Raw genomic sequence first — 21,300 nt, 5'->3', positions numbered from 1 at the left:
CTACTTTGGTGTGGTGTCTGTTAAACTCTTTGGCCTGTTTTTTAATTGGGGTTTTTTGTTTTCTTATTTTTGAGTTTTAAGAGTTTTTTGTATATTTTGGATAAGTCCTTTATCAGATGTGTCTTGTGCTAGTATTTTCTCCTAGTCTGTGGCTGATCTTCTACTTACCATGATAATGCCTTTCTTTGAGGTAAAGTTTTTAATTTTAATGAAGTGCAGCTTATCAATTTCTTGAATGGATGGCCTGATGCAGGGCTTCATCTTAAAACCCTGAGATCATGACCTGGGCTGAAATCAAGAGTTGGATGCCTAACCAACTGAGCCACCCACGCACCCCAGTAACTTTTTTCTTTTAAATTAGAAGAGCTTTACCGACCTCCTCCCTCCCTTGCACCCCTTCTCTTACTCTGTAGTGGGGTTGTAGCTAAAAAGGCATCACTCTACTGAGGGTCATGTAGTTTTTCTCCTGTGTTATCTTATGGAGTATTATAGTTTTGTCTTTTACTTTCAGGTCTGTGATCTATTCTGAGTTTGTTTTTATGACAGTTGTTAAGATCTGTTGTCTTAGATTCACTTTTTTTGCATGTGGATGTTCGTTTTTTCCAGCATCATTTGTTGAAAAGAATGTCTTTGATTACATGTAGTTTTTTGGAAATTCTTAAATAGTGCATTTATCCCTCACAGCTTACTTTGTTGCCATTTATAAATGGAATCTTTAAATATATTTAGACGTAAAAATATAAATAGCCTTGAGCACTGGTTAAGTTCAGTAAACAAATGATATTTTCTGTCCTACTTTTCAATCAAAGAGTACTTTCTTTGTGGCATACTCTTGAATAGTCTTAGCATTTGTGAATCTTTGTTCACTTGGAATTTTTATTTTTGGAAATTACCAGAAATTTAGTACATAAAGTTTATAATTGGTTTGGGGTGGTACCATTTTGATGGAAAAAAGTGGGTAGCTGTAAAGAAAAGAGATTGATTTTCTTAACTGCAAAATTGCCAATGGAAGACAATTTCAAAGGAGTTTGAATACTTTATAAGCTCTGGAGGCTTTATCTTTTCTGTTTTCCTAAACATTTTGTAAATCTTTTTATTGTGACACTCATCACATTTTTATCATTACATGTGCATTTTACTTAGTTTGTGAGCATATTGAGGGCAGAAACTGATTCATCTTTGTATAATTAAGACCCAATACATAGCTATTTAATTGTTACAGAATCATATGAAACCCCCCAAAATAATTATTTTGAAGAACAGTAGGTCTTATATAAAATGTGCACATAACCACACACAAAGTAGGATATCAAAACTCATTACTTACTTAGCCTGTCTGTTCCTTGCTTTTTTTTTTTTTTAAGATTTTATTATTTATTTGTCAGAGAGAGAGTGCACACAGGCAGAGAGAGAAGCAGGCTCCTCGCTGAGCAAGGAGCCTGATGTGAAACTCGATCTCAGGACTCTGGGATCATGACCTGAGCCAAAGGCAGATGCTTAACCGACTGAGCCACCCAGATGTCCCAATTATTGTATATGTTCAAACATTTATTTATTTAAGATTTTTTTAAGAAAGATTTTGTTTATTTATTTGAGACAGACAGGAGAGGGAGAAACAGACTCCCTGCTGAGCAGGGAGCCCGACATGGGGCTCAATCCCAGGACCCTGAGATCATGACCTGAGCCGAAGACAGATGCTTAACTGACTGAGCCACCCAGGCGCCCCTAAACAATACTTTAAATAAGGCATTTCAAGTGTTAAGAGTAGGAAGATTAATATAATGAATTTCCTTTCCTCATGCACAGCTTAGACTATCAACTCATGGCCAGTTGTATTTCATCTACATCCTTTTTTCCTTTTCCCCCCACTCTCTACAGAACTATTTTTGAAGTATATTCTAGATACATGATTTAATCTGTAAATAATTCATCGTGTGTCTGTAAAACATAAAGATTCTCTTTGTTAAGACACCCATGGGGCACCTGGGTGGCTCAGTCAGTTGAGTGTCTACTTTCAGCTTAGGTCATGATCCTGGTGTCCTGGGATCGAGTCCCACATCGGGCTCCCTGCTCGGCAGTGAGCCTGCTTCTCCCTCTCCCTCTCCCTGCTGCTTCCTCTGCTTATGTTGTCTCTGTCAAATAAATAAATAGTCTTTAAAAAAACAAATAACCATAGTATCATTTTACCAGCAGAAAATGAGCAGTAACTTAATATCATTAAATATCCAGAAAATATTAAGAATTACCAATTTCTCTTCTTTTCCTTCTTTCCCTCCTTGTCCTTCTTCTTTCTCTTCTCCTTTCCCACTGTATTTCTGTGAAAATCAAGTAGAATAAGCTCTGCATATTACAGGTGTAACCCACAGTTTCTCCCAAACCCTTCTCCTCTCTCCCTTGTCCCCCCTTCTCTTAATCTGTTTTTCCCTGGCTTTTCATTTGTTGAAGAAACTGGGTGCTTTTTGCCCTTTAGTGTTTCTCACAGTATGTATTCTGCTTAGTTCATCTTCGTGGTGTATTGTAACAGTTTCTCAGTCTTCTGCATTTCCTAAAATCAGATTCAGGTTTGGACTCCTCCCCCGCCCCCCAAACCAAGACTCTTTCATAGATGGTAGTGTGTATTTTTCTTTCAAGAGGCATATGATGTCTGGTTTGTTCTCTCTCCCTCCCTCTCTCCTTTGCTAGATTTCTGATATATTAAGGATTGTAATATAGTGCTATGCTAATTCTATCATTTCTTCTTTATTATGTGGAATATTTCCTTAGAGAGAAACTAAATTTCATGAACTTTATGATTACCCTGATAAATGTTTAATTCTCTACCACTCTTCAAACGCAGTTGCACCCTTTAAAGGTGATAAAAAAAAAAAAAGTCTTCATGATTTCATGAATTCAGATATTTGAAATGCTCCAGTCCACTACAGTTATTGTTTTTAGTGATTCCATCTTTAGCCACTTGAAGCCTTTTCAGGTTGTCTCCTGAGTCCTTTTGACACATCCTCAGTAGTCTTCATTAGCTTTCTGGTATGTCAAGGTGCTGTAGGCCCATTTTTTTAAAAATAATTTTTATTTTGTTATATTAGTCACCATACAGTGCATCCCCATTTTTTGATGCAATGTTCTATGATTCATTATTTGCGTATAACACCCAGTGCACCACGCAATATGTGCCCTCCTTAATACCCATCACTGGCCTTCGCAACCCCCCATTCCCCTCCCCTCTGAAGCCCTCAGTTTGTTTCCCAGAGTCCACAGTGTCTCATCGTTCATTCCCCCTTCTGTTTACCCCCCTTCATTCTTCCCTTCCTTCTACCGATCTTCCTATTTCTTATGTTCCATAAATGAGTGAAACCCTATGATAATTGTCTTTCTCTGCTTGACTTATTTCACTTAGCCATAATCTCCAGTCCTGTCCATGTTGCTGCAAATGTTGTGTAATTGTTCTTTCTGATGGCTGAGTAATATTCCATTGTATATATGAACCACATCTTCTTAATCCAGTCATCTGTTGAAGGGCATCTCGGCTCCTTCCACAATTTAGCTATTGTGGACAATGCTGCTAGGAACATTGGGGTGCATATGGCCCTTTTCTTCACTACGTCTGTACCTTTGGGGTAAATACCCGGTAGTGCAATTGCTGGATCATAGGGTAGCTCGATTTTTAACTTTTTAAGGGACCTCCACACTGTTTTCCAAAGTGGCTGTACCAACTTGCATTCCCACCAACAGTGTAAGAGGGATTCCCTTTCTCCACATCCTCTCCAACATTTATTGTTTCCTGCTTTGTCAATTTTTGCCGTTCTGACTGGTGTAAGGTGGTATCTCAAGGTGGTTTTGATTTGAACTCCCTGATGGCTAATGGATTTGAACATTTTTTCATGTGTCTGTTAGCCATTTGTATGTCTTCATTGGAAAAGTGTTCATATCTTCTGCCCATTTTTTGATTTGATTATTTGTTTCTCGTGTATTGAGTTTGAGACGTTCTTTGTAGATCTTGGATACCAGTCTTTTATCTGTAGTGTCATTTGCAAATATCTTCCCCCATTCCGTGGGCTGCCTCGTAGTTTTTTTGACTATTTCCTTGGCTGTGCAGAAGCTTTTTATCTTGATGAAGCCCCACAAGTTCATTTTTTCTTTTGTTTCTCTAGCCTTTGGAGATGTGTCATGAAAAAAGTTGCCGTGGCCAATGTCAAAGAGGTTGCAGCCTATGTTCTCCTCTATGATTTTGATGGATTCCTGTCTCACATCTAGGTCTTTCATCCATTTGGAGTCTATCTTTGTGTATGGTGTGAGAGAGAGGTCAAGTTTCATGCTTTTGCATATAACTGTCCAGTTTTCCCAGCACCATTTATTGAAGAGACTGTCTTTTTTAAAACCACTGGATGTTTTTTCCTGCTTTGTCAAAGATTAGTTGCCCAGAGAGCCGAGGGTCCATTTCTGGGTTCTCTATTCTGTTCCATTGGTCTATGTGTCTATTTTTGTGCCACTACCATGCTGTCTTTGTGATCACAGCTTTGTAGTATAGCTTGAAATCAGGCAGCATGATGCCCCCAGCTTTGTTTTTCCTTTTCTACAATTCCTTGGCAATTCGGGGCCTTTCCTGGTTCCACACAAATTTAAGGGCTCTTTGTTCCAGTTCTTTGAAAAATGTCATTGGTATTTTGATCGGGATGGCATTGAAAGTGTAGGTTGCTCTGGGTAGCATAGACATTTTAACTATGTTAATTCTTCCGATCCATGAGCATGGAATATTTTTCCATCTTTTTGTGTCTTCTTCAATGTCTTTCAAGAGTGATTTGTAGTTTCTAGAATATAGATCCTTTACGTCTCTGGTTAAGTTAATTCCAAGATAACGTATGGTTTTTGGTGCTGTTGTAAATGGAGTGGATTCCCTAATTTCTCTTTCTTCAGTCTCATTGTTCGTGTATAGAAATGCAGCTGATTTCTGAGCATTGATTTTGTATCCCACCACGTTACTGAATTGCTCTATAAGTTCTAGTAGTTTGGGAGTGGAGTCTTTTGGGTTTTCCATATAGAGTATCATGTCATCTGAGAAGAGACAGTTTGACTTCTTCTTTGCCAATTTGGATACTTTTTATCCCTTTTTGTTGTCTGATTGCTGTTGCAAGGACTTCTGGTACTATGTTGAATAATAACGGTGAGAGTGGGCATCCTTGTCGTGTTCCTGATCTTAAGAGAAAGGCTTCCAGCTTTTCCCCGTTGAGAACGATATTCGCTGTAGGCTTTTCATAGATGGTTTTTATGAGATTGAGGAATGTACCCTCTATCCCTACACTCTGAAGGGTTTTAATCAGGAAAGGGTGCTGTATTTTGTCAATGCTTTTTCTATATCAATTGAGAGGATCATATAGTTCTTGCCTCTTTTCTTGACTCTTTTCTTGTTAATATGATCTATCATACTGATTGTTTTGCGAGTTGAACCACCCTTGCATCCCAGGGATGAATCCCACTTGGTCATGATGGATAATCCTTTTAATGTACTGTTGGATCCGATTAGCCAGGATCTTGTTGAGAATTTTGGCGTCCATATTCATCAGGGAAATCGGTCTGTAATTCTCCTTTTTGATGGCCCATTTTTAAATTCATTTCCTGCCCCAAACTTGGAATTAGCCATAGCTGATAGCCTTGGTTCATTTTAGTGGAACTGTTAACACTATTTTTTACTGAAGCAATATTAGATTTTTGTTGTGGTGGTTCTTAGAGTACATACCACTAATGAGCCACAGTTAAATTACTCTGTGTGGTTATTTCACATTATTAGTATATAGTTAGATTTGTTTTACTTTACTTGCTTTTGATTTTTAGAGATTGCTTTTTGAATTCTTTCTATATGTGAAATATTTATACCATCACAAGGTCAGATCTACATAACAAGGTGTTCTCAGATGTCTAGTTTCTTAACCCTGTCTCCTTTACCCCCATTTTCTTTGTTCCTCATAGATCAGTTAAAAAAGTTTCTCTATATCCTTACATTAAAAAAAAAATGTGTGTGTATTTATAATTCTGCCCCTTTCTTAGCTGAGTGATAGCTGTACATACTTTACTAGTATGAAGTTGAATTTTAGAAATAATCAGGGTATATATGCTGATCCAAAAAAATACAATTTGCAAAATTCATAAGATTGGTATTTTCTGTTCTGATATCTTGATGGATTCTAGTAGCATGTAATTAGAAATTTAACTGTCTTATTCTTTGGTAGCTTTAAAATTTTTGCTTTAGTCAGTTATTTTTAAGGGAGTACTTTTCCTTTTTGTATGTCATATATATATATATACATACACATTTATACACATCATATGTATATGCACATATATATATCAGTCTCATTCATAAACAAATTAAAGATAGACTTTCATTTGCCAAATGGGAACATTAGGAAAAGAATCTGTTTCTTTCTTTTTGATGGAGATTGGAGGCTTATTTATTATTTAGATATCTTTAATTTATTGAGTTATTTATTACATTATATAGGCTCCAAAACAATATGTATAGCTAGAAATATGTTGTCTCTGAAAAACTCTTTTGGTTATTTTAATTCAGCTTTGTGTATCTACTAGACCTTTTATTAGAAATTCAGGAAACCTTGGTAAAGCGGTTTTTCAGTTTGAGACTTTGAGTATTTATTGGAAGCCTGTCAGGACTGTTCTTTGCTATATTGTCCCATCCACATTTTAGATACTTTTATGATTTTTCCTGTAAAAGAGAAAGTGTTGCATAAATACTATCTTTTTTTTTTTTTTTTTTCCGATGCTGTAGTTACTTTAAGACCCCAGTTCAGTTATTCCCATTGTATGGGCTGTGGGACTGAGAAGGAGGTCTTCAGCCTAGCTTAGTTTGTACCCTGAATAAATAAATACATATTATGAATGTTCCTGCTGTTGTTTTCAAACTGTGTATAGGTATTTTGTAATTGGTAGAATCTAGTTTAAAAAACACTAATTTATTGTAGCTTCTATTTGTCGTTAGATGCTAGGAGTCATAATTGTGTGTAATTGTGTGATAGTCTATGACCTTTTATAACTACTGCTCTAATAAAAAGTGAAGGGTTTGTTCAGGTCGTCATCTGTATATGTGTGTACATTGTTCATTCTTCAAAATGTGTAACAGTTGAACAATACACTTCTGTTGTCAGGGAGAGGGGTCTATTATCAAAGAACTAAAAATACACACCCCAGTTGGGAGAGGTAGGAGAAACTCTCAGGTATCTAGTGGCTGTTATTTTTGCCAGCTGGGCAGTAAGCCATCTTGGAGACCAGGGTCATTGATTGAGCTGTCTACCCTTTCCTCAGGCCCTCTATCTTTCCTGGCTCAACAGCTGAATTGAAAACACCTTATCACAGTAGTCTTTAATCATCCTCCCAAGAATATGCTAGGTATCACAAATAGGAGTGTGTAGAAGAGGATCTTCATTCCCTTGTCCTTGGAGTATGAAAAGAGGGGTTTGGGACCAGTTGCCCCAGCAAATGTACTGACGATCCCTGTGTCGCTCCTGTTCTGTGGCTTCCTCCCCATAGAGGAAGCAGTGATGTGGGTTGCTGTCCGCATATGTTGAGGCAGCCAAAAGAACGCTTTTTTTGTACATCAGTCTCATGGAAGAGCAAGGTCCGGTTTTTTGTTTTTTGTTTTTGTTTTTTTTTTGCAGGTGGGAATTTGGTGTGGGTTGTACTTTAAGGAATGTATAGCTCTGCCTAAAGCCATAAGGTGGGGGGTGGATGAATACCTCAATTTAGGGTCCTTTTTCACTTTTCCTAGACCTTTTCCTTGTCTTGCCATTTCCCCTTTACCCTCTCCTCTTCTCCCCTCCCTTCTCTTTCCATTCCCTCCATTTCATCTCTCTAGTTAGTAAATTAAGTATTTCCATTTTTAGTAAGCAGCTTCTTTGTACCAGGCTTTGGTTAAATTATTATATAATGTTGAATGAGACAGGTTCCATGTCTCATTGAAATTACTCATGCCATTGAAATTACTTGGAGAAGAACTTCCAACTTATTGTAAGTGGAATAAGGTGGGAGGGAAACAGTTTATAGTTTCAGTAAGGCCACTCTTCTTTTGGATACTTATTTTTGTTGCTAAACTCATATGATTTCTATGACCCAAGTTGGCAATGAAGTAGTATCAGTTTTAGGATTCTCAGCCCTATCTCTCTGGCTGCCTTATGCCACATAATGTGTTCACATACACCAGGTCGTTATAACTCTGAGTGTGGTTGACCCATTCTCTTGACACATCAGAGTCGAGTGTTCATTTTGTGGGAGCTCTGACAATGTGATTTTTATGTGATCTGAAATAGCTGTTTCCGCTTAGCTCCATTTTCCACCTGCAGCCAGGAAACTCTAGGTCTGGCTTTGCATCGAAATAGCTGAGGACAGTTATTTGACCAATCTGCTACAGCTAGACTTGGCATGAGAGCCTGCTTAATGGGAATTCTGGATCAATGGGTGATTTTGCAGAAGTTACACAATATGTTAATGGCAAACTAAAACCTGTAATTTCTAACTTTTTATTTTTAGTACTGTATTGTGCTACCTTCCTATCATAAAAGTATGTGGTGAGGATCAAGTAAGATAAATGTCAGTGGGACTTGATAGGCATAAAATATTACAAGGTAAATTATTTCTACTTGCTTTCTTTTGTCAGGAGGCATATATGATCCTTTGTATTGTCTTCTTCGTTCTTAAGTATCTTGGCAGCGGGGGTCATTTTTTATTTCCACGTGTCCCTATGCTCAAGGCCAAACTGATACATATTGGTGTCAGGACATGCTAATAAATTGACACCCTTTGAAACTGAAATTCTTTCCATTATTTATGTAGGGTATACATGGTTAAATTTATTGTCTAATAATAAAAATTATATACTTCATATTCAGACCAGGGATTTATTACATTCATTACAAGTCATTTTCTGACTGATTTCTTGGGAGGCATATTAAAAAACCGAATAATATTTGGATAAAAGAAAGCACTCGTTAATGATTTTAGCATTTTTTTCTTAATGTGATTTAACTTCAGGCAGTTGTCAGTGACACATTTTAAGGTTTAATAAGGAGTTGGGATTTGCCTAGGATCAAATCTCACTCTTACACTTATTAGCTTGCATGACCTTAGGCAGTTTTTTTAAAGCTTCTCTGTGCTTTAGTTTCTCTTGCTAAACTAAGAATAATAGTGAACACTTGACATTGGACTAATTTATTTACTCCCCACAACAGTCACGTGACTTAGCTGAAGAAATTAAGGCGTGTAGTGGTGATCCAACTAATAAATAGTAAAGGTAAGATTTGTACTCAGTCTAACTCAGAGTCCATATTGTTTGGGCACTATGCTGTCCTAACTTCTTTATTACTTAGTAATGTTCTGAGAAATAAATGAGATAGAGTATGTAGAATGTTTTGTACAGTTTTGGTTCTCAAAGGTTTTTAGGTTTTGGAGTTTGTGATTAAAGTTTTGTGGACCTAGATTAATTTAAGGGGAATTATATAATTTAAGGGGAATTATAAAAATATAGTTGTCTTAAGTTCTAAACAGTTTTGATAGCTTGTTGGAATGAAAGAATCACAGACATAATGGATCAGCATCTGCATTTAAGATCCTTGAAGTTTGAGAAGTACTGGAGTAGATGATCTTGAAGGTTTCTTCCAGTGCCCAGTTGGTGGGTCAGTGGTTCTAGGGAATCAGATAGCAAGGATATTTTAGCATTGATTATTGTATTTAGAGAAGAAAATGATAATATATCAAGTATTATTTTAAGGTAAATCACTGTAATAGAGATTTATTTCTATTTTTTGGCTTCCATGTTAGGTCACCTCTTGAGGTAATTAATACCTGTTTGAATTTGTAGATAGTTTCTGATGTGGTCCAAAACGATCCTACAGGGGCGCCTGGGTGGCTCAGTCGTTAAGTGTCTGCTTTCGGCTTGGGGCGTGCTCCTGGAGTCCTGGGATCGAGCCCCGCATCGGGCTCCTCTGCTGGGAGCCTGCTTCTTCCTCTCCCACTCCCCCTGCTTGTGTTCCCTCTCTCGCTGGCTGTCTCTCTCTCTGCCAAGTAAATGAATAACAATCTTAAAAAAAAAAAAACCAAAACCACCTATCTTTAAAACAAAACAAAACGATCCTACATTTTATCATCTTGTATCATCTTAAAAAATAGAACTGTGTTTTTACATGGTAAAAGATCAATTTTTTTCCTTAATTTCACCAAATAATAACATAATAATATCAGCAAATTATGTGTATATATATATATATATATATATATATAGGAACACTAAGAATAATATAAAACTTTCTAGTTTTGTACAATTCACTATTCTGGTTTCAAAAAACAGTTTAAAATTTGAAGTTAACTATTGTAAGAGATTACAAAGCAAATGAACACCTGACTTGCTTGATTGAAAATGTGTAATTTTATTAGTCTATGGAATATAAAACTCTCTCTCAAAATTAAAGAAAGGGTCTTCTTTTGTAGATTTTTAAAAATATGACAGTAATGTCTGTTTTGTTCACGTTAAATCATTAGTACCTGGCACACTGTAATAGGTATTGACAAGTATTTATTGAATGAATGAATAAGAATTTGTGTTTTGATCATTTTGCTACCATTTTCAAATGAGAGGAGATAAGATTGTGAAAACTTGCATTTTAGACATCCGAGCATCTCCCCGTGTTAACTAACTGCTGCATTTAATAATCTTCCCCATATTAACTAATAGTGATTCTTTGAAAAATTTTTTAATTGTGAGAGGTATGATTCAAACAGAAAAAGAAATACTACATTTATTATGCTCCCTTTATCTACAGAGGTAGCTGCTTGGTTTCATTTTTAAAACCTCTTAATATATCTAAACAGTAAGTTGTTTAGCTTTGAAAAACTGGCTAGCGAGCATAAATCTAACTTTGTAAAGAAAAAATAATATTGCAAATACTAGGTCAGACCTCACTCAAGAAAGTAGTTTGAATAAAATATCTGGGTCATAGTCTGGTTTCAGCTTTCCTGAGAGTTTTTGAGAACTCGTGCAGGGAAGTCAGTGGATAAGGTTTTGAGTGAATCTTGAGAAATAGCATCTGCTTTCCATAGTTGGGCATCTGGCAGTACTGTAATGTGGATCCAGATACTGGGGTGTTCAGCAGAAGTATTGTCAGAGGGATTGGACTGCTCTGTACCTTATTCCAAGTCCCCCTGCCTTCCTTATAGCTCTTAGAAGTCAGAGGCCACTTATGTAGGTGAGATAGTATCCCCAGCTGATTGAGGGAGGAGATCATGAGGGCAAAGCAGAAACTTCAGCAGTGGGGCACTCTGTCTTCGCTTTAAAAAGTGACTAGGATGGGGGCACCTGGGTGGCTCAGTTGAGCGGCTGTCTTCAGCTCGGGTCATGATCCCAGGGTCCTGGGATCGAGCCCTGCATAGGGCTCCCTGCTTGGTGGGGAACCTGCTTCTTCCTCTCCCTTGGTTGCTCCCCCTCCTTGTGCTCTCTCTCTGTCAAATAAATAAATAAAATCTTTAAAAAAATGTGCCAGGATGAGGAAAAAGATAATAAAAATTCAAATGAATAAGAATTGCACCAGCCTTATATAAAGAAGACATTTTTAAAAACTTTCCCATAGTGACATAAAAGAGAATATGAATAAATGGAAAAATAATACTTGGGGTAGGAAGACTCATTATTACAAATTTTCCTTAAATAAATTCTTTGTAAGATTTCTGTTCATACATCATCTAATTGAAAGCTTCTTATGTGGTTATATCTATCTATCTATCTATCTATCTATCTATCTATCTATCTATCTATCTCACATAGCAACCATATATATTTTTCTCCATAGCAATTATCCCCATCTGATATAACTATAAATTTATTATTTGTTTTTTTCCCCTTCTGGAATGTAAATTTAACAGAAGTCTATAAATTTATCAGAGTGTGCTTGTCTTTCTCTCCTTGCTAGAATGTAGCCTTATGAGGATATGTTTTATTCCTTGTGGTTTCCCCAGCACCTTGAGCTTATAGCACATAGAAAGCAGTCAATGACTGGTGAATGAATGAATAAATAAAACTGCCTTTCTCTTGTAGTCCATAGAACTTATTGTCTATTCCATAGTTTTTTGGTCATTAATTTTGTTCACTTTAGCATCTTATAATGCTTTCTATTATTTTCTTTTGGTTCAGTGTCTAATTGTTTCATTCCTGTAAGACATTCTTCTCTGTGCTCCTTGATGGCAGGAATGGGACAAATGCTGCCTTTGTGGACCTCACAGTACAAGGCAAATGGATGTAGGATTTTGTTGAATTGAATAAGTTTATTTATTCATAATTACTTAAATTGCTAAAATCCAGTTTGCCTTCAACAAAAGGAGTATTTTAAATTTAATACAGTATAATTCTAAACGAAATAGGGTTTTTGTTTATTTTTAAGGACTGAATTTTTGGAGATTTTTTTGAGCTCATGGCATGTTTTGGTAATTGAAAGTTGTGCAATTATAATTTTACAAATTTCTGGACACAAAAATTTGAGTTAAAAGAAGCAATTTTCAGTGAGATGTGGATTTCTTACCTTGAAATTTTAATTTTTTAAAAATGTCTCATTATGCTACAGTTATGTTGGAACTTAGTTTCAAATGAAATATTCTAAACAAGTACAACTTTGTAGTCTACCTAACTCTTTATATATAAATGTTTTCATAAACCCTTTAAAAAAATTTTTTTTTTACCATTTTTCATGCCAGCAGATCATTCAACAGTTTGTGTAATGATTGCTTGCTGTGCATTTACATTGTCACTACGTTTTTAAAACAATCATTGCTGATGTACTTAAATCCTTTCTGCATATAGATTTTGTATATTGTTTCTTAGAGATAAATCTCTAAGAATGTAGTTAACATTTTCAAAAGCAAATACTTAACAATTACTGAAACAGTACCTGTATATGTTTAAAAGGAGAAATGTAAAACTATTTAGTTTTGTTGGTTCTTTTCTAATTCATAAGGACATTTATTTATTAATTTTTTTTTCTTTGCTTTATTTCAGACCAGTCTATCCATATGGGGATGGGGAAGCCTTGGCATTGTCCTTTCTTTGATAACCTTTGGACCCTTTGTAATATTTTATTTGGCCTTTTATATCCTCTGCTTTGTGGGTGGGTAAGTATTCTCAATGAATCTTAACAATTCAAATATCATACTCTTATTAGAAATTGAAACAAATGACCACGAGACCTCAATCAGAAGAAAAAAATGATCATGAGAAATGGTAGTATGATTTATTTGTGAATGCAATTTTTACAAATTATTTTTTACCAGTTATGATAAAGTAAAATTAAGATATCCAATAAAATAAAAGTGGTGGCAATCGTTATTTGTACCAGAAATATGGATACAAAAATTTTCAATTTTTGATGATATAAAACTTTTTTGTATAATTTTAAAAGTTTTAAAGACTTCTTATTCCTTTTGGTGTTATTACCTTTTAAGGTTGAAAATTTTTTATCTTACAATATTAACAAGATAAGTTAAATTGAGATGATTCATCAAGTTTTATATAGTATAGTAGAAGATAGTTTCATCGATTAGACTTCATACAATAATATTATTTCCCTTAGTGAATGCTGTCATTTTGTTATAGAAAATTCGAATACCTGATGTTGCCATTCTCCCTTCATTGTTTATTTGATTATGCTTTACATTGAGTTGATAAACCTTTGCAAGAGAGGTTTCAGTCCTGATTTAGTATAGCTTCCTGTGCGGAGCATTTGGTATTAGTTGTGAATTATATCTGAAAAAAGTATGGAAAAGAGAGGTAGATGCTTGTTACTTAGTTACTCAAACCAAGATAGCTTAACTGACCGGAATATTTTGTTGTTAGTATATATATTTATATATATGCGTGTGTGTGTGTATGTATGTGTATGTATGTGTATATATGAGATACATTTAAGTAACTGTTTGTGGAATGAATATATTTGAGTTCTTTTTAAAAACCCTTTTGAGGCCCCAAATATTTGGAGAGTTTTTGAACCTGTAGGTTTAGAAAACTTAGCTGAATTGAATAGTGTATATAAATTGTGGCCGAAAGACTGTATAAGACACTCAAGGAGTGGTTTCTGAATGTACTTACCACCTCCCACCTCTTTCACAGTAGGGCTTGAAAGTTCTGTGTGTCCATTTTAGAGGGAGTGCACCCACTGTTTGTGGAACAAGTGAGAATCAAATCAAGTCGCTACCTCAAGTACTATTCCTAAAACTGCATTTATTTTAGATTTAATAGTTTCATTATAATTGCTTAGATATGGTACTGTATACTGAAACAATTAGAAATTAGCCATAGGCATCAGATAAAAGGAATTTTGAATATCTGTACTGACTATAAAGATGATTGAAGACTATAGATCTGCAGCCCCCTGGGCTTCCTAAATTACACTCCTTTGCACAAATTAAGACCAGAGCAGAATGGTTGCATAGCTGTATGGTTGCACCTCTTCCCCACAGAGTCATGGCTGCTTTTATTGATTGGAAAGGAAACTGTTTTGAGGAGATGTTTCTCTGGAAAGGAGAGATTTCTTCTCTTTCATGAATTAAATAAACCCTTGGCGAAAGTGAAGGAGAATGATTTCAGACTATTTCCCAATATTTCAGAAAGGGAGGAAATTGTAGCTTGCTTTGTCAGTAGGAACCCTTGGAAGTTGGAGAGGTGGAGAATCATTTCTCATACACTAAAGTGCTCCATATAAAGTTTTGGAAGAGGGGAAGGGTGATGAGCCCATGCATTTCAAAGTCATGGTAACCTTTTTTGTTTCCTTTTTGAGTCTGCAGTTTTATCAGGGCGTAATCAAAGTCATTTTTAGATACCTCTGAAGTTCTGTAAAATTTTTAGATAAGATATTGGATGGTATGCCAGGGTCACTAAAAACTCATTAGATAATATTAAGAGTCACATGGTAGGGTCTGAAATCCCAAGTTTATGCTATGTCGTAAATGTTCTCGTCTGATGTTCTGTTCCAACAGATTGTTAATCTCAGTGAAATTCACTGCCATAGTAGGGGGGCTTCAACTTAAGTATAGAAAGCCTCCCTAAAGTGTCCCAGAGGATTAATTAAACATTTCTGAATTACTCATTTATGGTCAATGAGTACCATAGTTCCTGAATCAAATCTTTCCTATTTTGGCTATAATTAGAATGATTGTTTTTTCTTTAATGTAACTTAGTATAGTTTAATGCCTTATGAATTTTTTGAAGAGCAAATATAGGCTTTTAAATACCAATCTCAAGTAAAATAATTACATTTCATATAATCATTTTTTGGTTTTAGTGTGTTTTTTATTCTCTTAAGTTTTTAAAGATACTTTTTTTTCTTACATAAAATGCAAGTTTGAGAGGAATTAATACATTTTCCTATGGAAACCACCTTTTTAAAAAAAATTCTGCGGTTAACCACTACAGTGTTGGTAATGTATATGTTTTGCTGAGTCAAAGCTAATTCTATATTTTCTAATATAAAGATAACTTTTGGAAGGAAAATCCCTTAGGATTTTTTGTATTATGTGTTTTTTGGGGGGGATACTATTGATACTGTATTATGGGTTATTTAATAGGATTCTGTTAGTTTGGGTGATGCAGTCATTTTTAGCACCTGTTTTTACTTAAACCTCAAGGCTGAAACAGGTGCTTTGTGAGATTAGACTGTTCCTTAGCTTACTTTCCTACTGTCATTCTTTGGACGAATGTTAGTGTTTTATCAGTCTGTCTCATGACAATAATTTTAGAAATACATAGTTAATATAAGCATTTAATTTTGTCTGTAAATCCACTTATCACTAGATAAAACTGAAATATGGGACCAACTTGATTCTTAGTAATAATATCAGATGCAAGACAGGTGAAACTTACAATTCCAAGGCCAGCTTTTAAAAAAAGAAACAACAGAATTGTTGACATGGGCTGATATGACTTTGTTTTCTCAACTCATCTTTCAGCTTTTGTGGTGCTTGTACTAGAAGAGCAGCAGATAGGAGCGTCTGGGTGGCGCAGTCGTTAAGCGTCTGCCTTCGGCTCAGGGCGTGATCCTGGCGTTATGGGATTGAGCCCTACATCAGGCTCCTCTGCTATGAGCCTGCTTCTTCCTCTCCCACTCCCCCTGCTTGTGTTCCTTCTCTCGCTGGCTGTCTCTCTCTCTGTCAAATAAAGAAATAAAATCTTTAAAAAAAAAAAATAAAGAGCAGCAGATAGCCACAAAAAGCGGAGGACTTTGAGAATCTTCCTTTTAATAGTTGAGGCTGACCCATATTTAATTTTTCATAGTTCCCCTCTTGTCACAACAGCAGTTGAATTGTTGTAAGATTACTATAAGATTATTATGATGTTAGAATTTGATGTTTTTCTATTATGGATTTCCTATCTACCTAGTAGTGCTTAGATTGAACTGGTAAATTTTAAATATAGGAAAAATTGATAGCATTTAGTCAATATGTAGAGTAAAACAGTTCTAAACCAATTTTTACCTTACTTCAACTCTATAATTGTTTTAAAAATAATTAGCCTTTGGGATGTATTTATATGTATTTTTAAATTCCAGACTGATTATAAACTATATCTTTTTTTCTTCTTTGGCCTTTGTTTATTCTGTTTCCATAAGGGCAAGTTGCGTTACTGTCTCACATTAATTAGTTAATAGAACTATAGCAATGTGTGATTTTAGCTATAGATTTAGATCTCATTTGTCTTTATCCTTGGTTAGCTAGCCTACTTATTTAGATCTCATTTGTCTTTATCCTTGGTTAGCTAGCCTACTTATTTAGTGAGGGCTGATTTTCCTAAAGTTTGAACTTGTTGCCTGAGATTCTTTATGAAATATATTTATATGAAAACTTTGAAAGACATCTTGTATAAATTCACAGAATATTTATAGTTGTTTTAAACTTTGGAGCGTAACAAAATTGTTGGTTACTTGCCTTGCCGAAGTCAAAAACTGATTTTTTAGTGAGTGATAAACCGTCTATTAAATCTGAAAAGTGTCTTTGGCTAATAGATGTGTTAAGTTATAAAAGAATTTTGGTTTTGTTTCTATAACTAAATTTTTTTCTTCCTCAGGGGTTTTGTGGTTACTCTCCTGTTTGGAAAAACAAACTCAGAGAAGTACCTAGAACAGTGTGAACATTCATTTCTGCCTCCAACATCAACTGGGATTCCTAAGGTAAATAGGGTAAAGGAATGTAAAACCTCAAAGTCTTATTCTATGAAGTGATGGTAATGTGATCATCTGTATATGGCTTGGCAGATGTTCCTATAATTCACTAATGCTCACTGTAAACCTACAGGACACTTTCTGATCATGTTTAGAAAATGCATTTTAAAAGATTACTTTGAAAACTTTTGTAGTGTTAGATGTTAAGAGTGGGAATGCAAATTTTAGGAAAAGATAGAAATTTGGGGCCTCTTTCTACTGTGTTAACATAGGATTTCAAACTTGGGAATGAAATAAATTGCATAGAAACCTGAGAATAGAAAATGGGTATTCTTTTTTAACTGACTTAAAAAATATAGCTTGCAGTTAGGCTATGCAGTATCTATAATTTTAATAATTTAGGCCCAATTATATTTATATCATCTTGAATGTTGGTATTTTTTCCATTTTTTTGTATCATAATCTATAAGTAAAATTGGAATTTAGTATTATAGGTAGGCTTCAGATTTGCATTGTCTTCAGTTCTTGTGGTATACTGCGATAGTTTGTTTCATCTTGTATGAAGAGACAAAATGATCTGCAGTCGATGCCAGTATCTTAACTTTACAGTTACTAACTTGTCTGTTATATGCCAAGATGTAGGAGATGCAGAGATAATAATATATAATATTACTTTATATTACTGAAATAAAAGAATTTCACCCTATCCTTGAGGTTGCATGTTATAATTTGAAGCGTATGTTTTATATTTATGTTTGTGCTTTGGTTTTTTTGTTTTGTTTTGTTTTTGTTTTTTGTTTGTTCGTATTTTTAATTGAAGAGTATCTCAATACTTTTCACTTTATTTCCAGGCCCCTGATCTTATTGAACACTACAGAGAAATAGAGAAATTCATTTTCTTTTACTGCTAAAAATCGTCCCTAAGTAAAATTAATTAAAATATATTTATTTGGCACTTGATATACTGTTTTGGGCTACAAGGCGAAAGGGAGAAGAGGAGGAGAGTTTAATAAAGATAATTATTAATTTGATTCACATGAAACACTAACTTATGGTTTTAAAGTTTCACTGAAATATAGCAACAGTGTATCTTATATTTTCTCACATTCTAAATAATCTTTGCCGATTTTACTAAATTTTTGAGGATAACACTAGATTTTTTTTCTGGGTGTCTAGCTGTGTTAACTTGAGAAATAGTGCTTGGTTTGTATCAGAGCCTCGAGAAATAGGTTATTGACTGACTTGAAGATGACAGGGAGGTTCCAAGTTAGAAGTAAACTTTACGGATTTTAAATCCCAAAACTGCAGTAAAATGTTGTGATTTCCTTTTTAGTGCTTAGAAGAAATGAAACGAGAAGCCAGGACTATAAAGATTGATAGAAGATTGACAGGTGCCAATATAATTGATGAACCTCTCCAGCAAGTGAGTTTTCGCATGTGGTATTTGAATTCCTTATATTGTGTTGTAAGGTGTATTTCTTTTGAAATAATTTTTGTTATTTATGTAATATGCTGGAAATTCATTATAATGCTGTTCTTGGATTCTGTACTTAAAGATGCTGCTTATTTATGAAATCATTTATAATGAAGTGTTTTATGTAATATTAAAGCCTTTTGTTTGAATTTGCATTTATTAAAAAGTTTTTGCTGACATATTTGATAATGTCTCTAATTATTTTAAAATGCTCTTTAGCTGATGAATAAGCTTAGTGTTTTGGCAATTCAGACAATTTTACTATAGTTTTTTAAATGGATAGACCAGATTTGATTCAAAAATATTAAAGAATTAGAATTAAAAAAATTATTCTCTCTCCAGATATTTTTCATTGATGTTCATTTGATTATGTTTATTATAATGTGTTCTTTAAAATTCTAGCATTTCTTTTATAGTTAAAGCCATATTTAGTTTATCTGATTTTCAAAAATAATATACATCAAGTTGTATTATTTGCTGTATTGACTGATTTAATAGTGGCAATATCAGAGGTGTTAGATTTAATTTAACTCCTGTGTCTTTTTTGTAATTTGGCTGCAATAAATCTGATGATATAATCTTGGAAAAATGGTTTCTTTTTTGAGAATTAGTGTCAGTTGGCATTATTTTGCACCTCATTCCATCCAAGCAAAACTCTTCATTATATTAGAGCATTGAAAATTTATTTTTTTCTGCAGTCTCTGTCTTTACCACAATATGGGTTGGGGTTGACCATAGATAACTCTGATTTTTAAAAAATGTAAGCAGTGGGTGAATTAGGACACCAAAAATAATTAAAAATTTTTTTGAAATGGTTTTTTAGCATATCGATCCTTTTGTAATAAAGGCAGGTTTTTTTTTTAAATCACAGTTTAGTATATAGAGAGTAAATATAAATTGGTAAATAATCCTTTCAGGTTTTAGTTTGCTGCTGATACTTTTTAAATCCTAAAAAGTTGTGTTTTTTCCCAATATTTTTGTTTTAGGTTATCCAGTTTTCCTTGAGGGATTATGTCCAGTATTGGTATTATACATTAAGTGATGATGAATCTTTTCTTCTTGAAATTAGGCAGACTCTTCAAAATGCACTCATTCAGTTTGCTACTAGGTGAGTTCACTGATGCAGAAAAATTTAAATATATTCTTTATACCAGTAAGGAAAATGACTTTTAAATGGGAGGGGGAAATTATTAATTATTATTAGTTATTAAAAGGTAAGTAGAACAGTAGGTGATTGTGAGATAACTCTCAGATTATAGAACTAGAGCTCTAAAAAGCTATACTTCTTTAAATTTAACCTTTACATTTACAGAGTGTTTATCTTATTTAAACCCTGTTCTCTCAGTCTGAATGTCAGTTTCTTCCTCAGGGTCCAATCATGTGTCTTTCATCTTGCTTACTGAGAATACTTTTTTTCACCTCTTACCCAGATATTCTGTTTTATTTGAGTGCCATGGAAATAGTTTCAATAAAACTACTCTTCTACTTTTGACACATTACCTTATAGAAGTCCTCTCAGTGGAAGAGGAAACCAAAGGAGCATAAGTTAGTGGAGAATATTCAGCTTACTTATTTTCAGAAGGGAGTGTATTTTGATGAGTTTCCTTTAAGAAATTTTTGTGAGATACACTAAAACTCTTACTTTACAAAACTCACTTATATACTGCCTCCTCTATGACAAAATATTTTGGTCTATATCAGAGTATTTAAACTACTTGATTTTTTTGGGTGGCTATTTCATATACAGAAATGAGTTATTTTTGAAAGAAAGGATTTTATGTTTAGATGAGTTTGAAAATTTTTTTTTTTTTATTAAAAGATTTTTCTACCCACTACACACAGATTATCCTACTAGTCTATAGCTTCAAGGTAGGAACCTGCATGCAACGGCCATGAGAATACTTTTAAATCTGAAAGGTGTTATTTGTCAGCCAACCCCCTTTTTTCCCCCCCTTAGGTTCTTCATTTTTTTTTTTTTTAAAGATTTTATTTATTTATTTGTCAGAGATAGAGACAGCCAGCGAGAGAGGGAACACAAGCAAGGGGAGTGGGAGAGGAAGAACCAGGCTCCCAGGGGAGGAGCCTGATGTGGGGCTCGATCCCATAACGCCGGGATCACGCCCTGAGCCGAAGGCAGATTCTTTTTTTTTTTTTTTTTTTAAATATTTTATTTATTTATTTGTCAGAGATAGAGGCCTGATGTGGGGCTCGATCCCATAACGCCGGGATCACGCCCTGAGCCGAAGGCAGACGCTTAACCACTGTGTCACCCAGGCGCCCCCCCCCCCCCCACTTAGGTTCTTGAAATACAATCTTGTGCTTTTGAGAATCTTGGAGAAGAGAACTTTGCCCTGGGACTTTCACTGCATTTTTATCTCTGTGCACATAGATGTTTCCAGCTCAGGCTACCCTATCACGACTTTTCATCTGTAACTCAGTTAATCCTAAGCTTTAGAAGGAGGTTAGTTCCTCAACCTCAGGTCATTGGGGAGGTCTGTAGTAATGTTCATGGTTTGAGTAACAACCTTATTTGTAGAGATAGATTTGAGCTCCTTCTCCCTTAGTATTAACAGCAGACGTTTGCAGAATAGCCAGCCTTAATTACAAGTGTAGAGTCACTGTGGAACCCAGAAAATAAAG

At 34.8% G+C, this 21,300-nt stretch overlaps 1 protein-coding gene across 7 annotated transcripts in view; it reads left to right on the top strand.

The window, feature by feature from the left end:
- The window catches only part of SNX13 (sorting nexin 13), a 127,605-nt gene that overhangs the window by 32,413 nt on the left and 73,892 nt on the right, over positions 1-21,300 (top strand). For 6 of the 7 annotated variants that reach the window (XR_004627970.1, XM_011222600.3, XM_034668807.1 and 3 more), the window contains 4 exons: positions 13,037-13,149; positions 17,093-17,195; positions 18,520-18,609; positions 19,647-19,768. Coding sequence is in view for 6 of the 7 variants with exons in the window: in XM_011222600.3 (XP_011220902.2) it covers positions 13,037-13,149; positions 17,093-17,195; positions 18,520-18,609; positions 19,647-19,768 (428 nt within the window). In the remaining variant the exon portion in view is untranslated. Of the gene's footprint in view, positions 1-13,036; positions 13,150-17,092; positions 17,196-18,519; positions 18,610-19,646; positions 19,769-21,300 lie in introns of those variants that run through there. The other variant, XM_034668826.1, reaches the window with a different exon arrangement.

This window comes from Ailuropoda melanoleuca, chromosome 1 (assembly GCF_002007445.2).
Source record: "Ailuropoda melanoleuca isolate Jingjing chromosome 1, ASM200744v2, whole genome shotgun sequence".
NCBI classification, from domain to species: Eukaryota; Metazoa; Chordata; class Mammalia; order Carnivora; family Ursidae; genus Ailuropoda; species Ailuropoda melanoleuca.
Note: the sequence above shows the minus strand (reverse complement) of the source record. Positions and strands in the feature narration are given on the sequence as shown.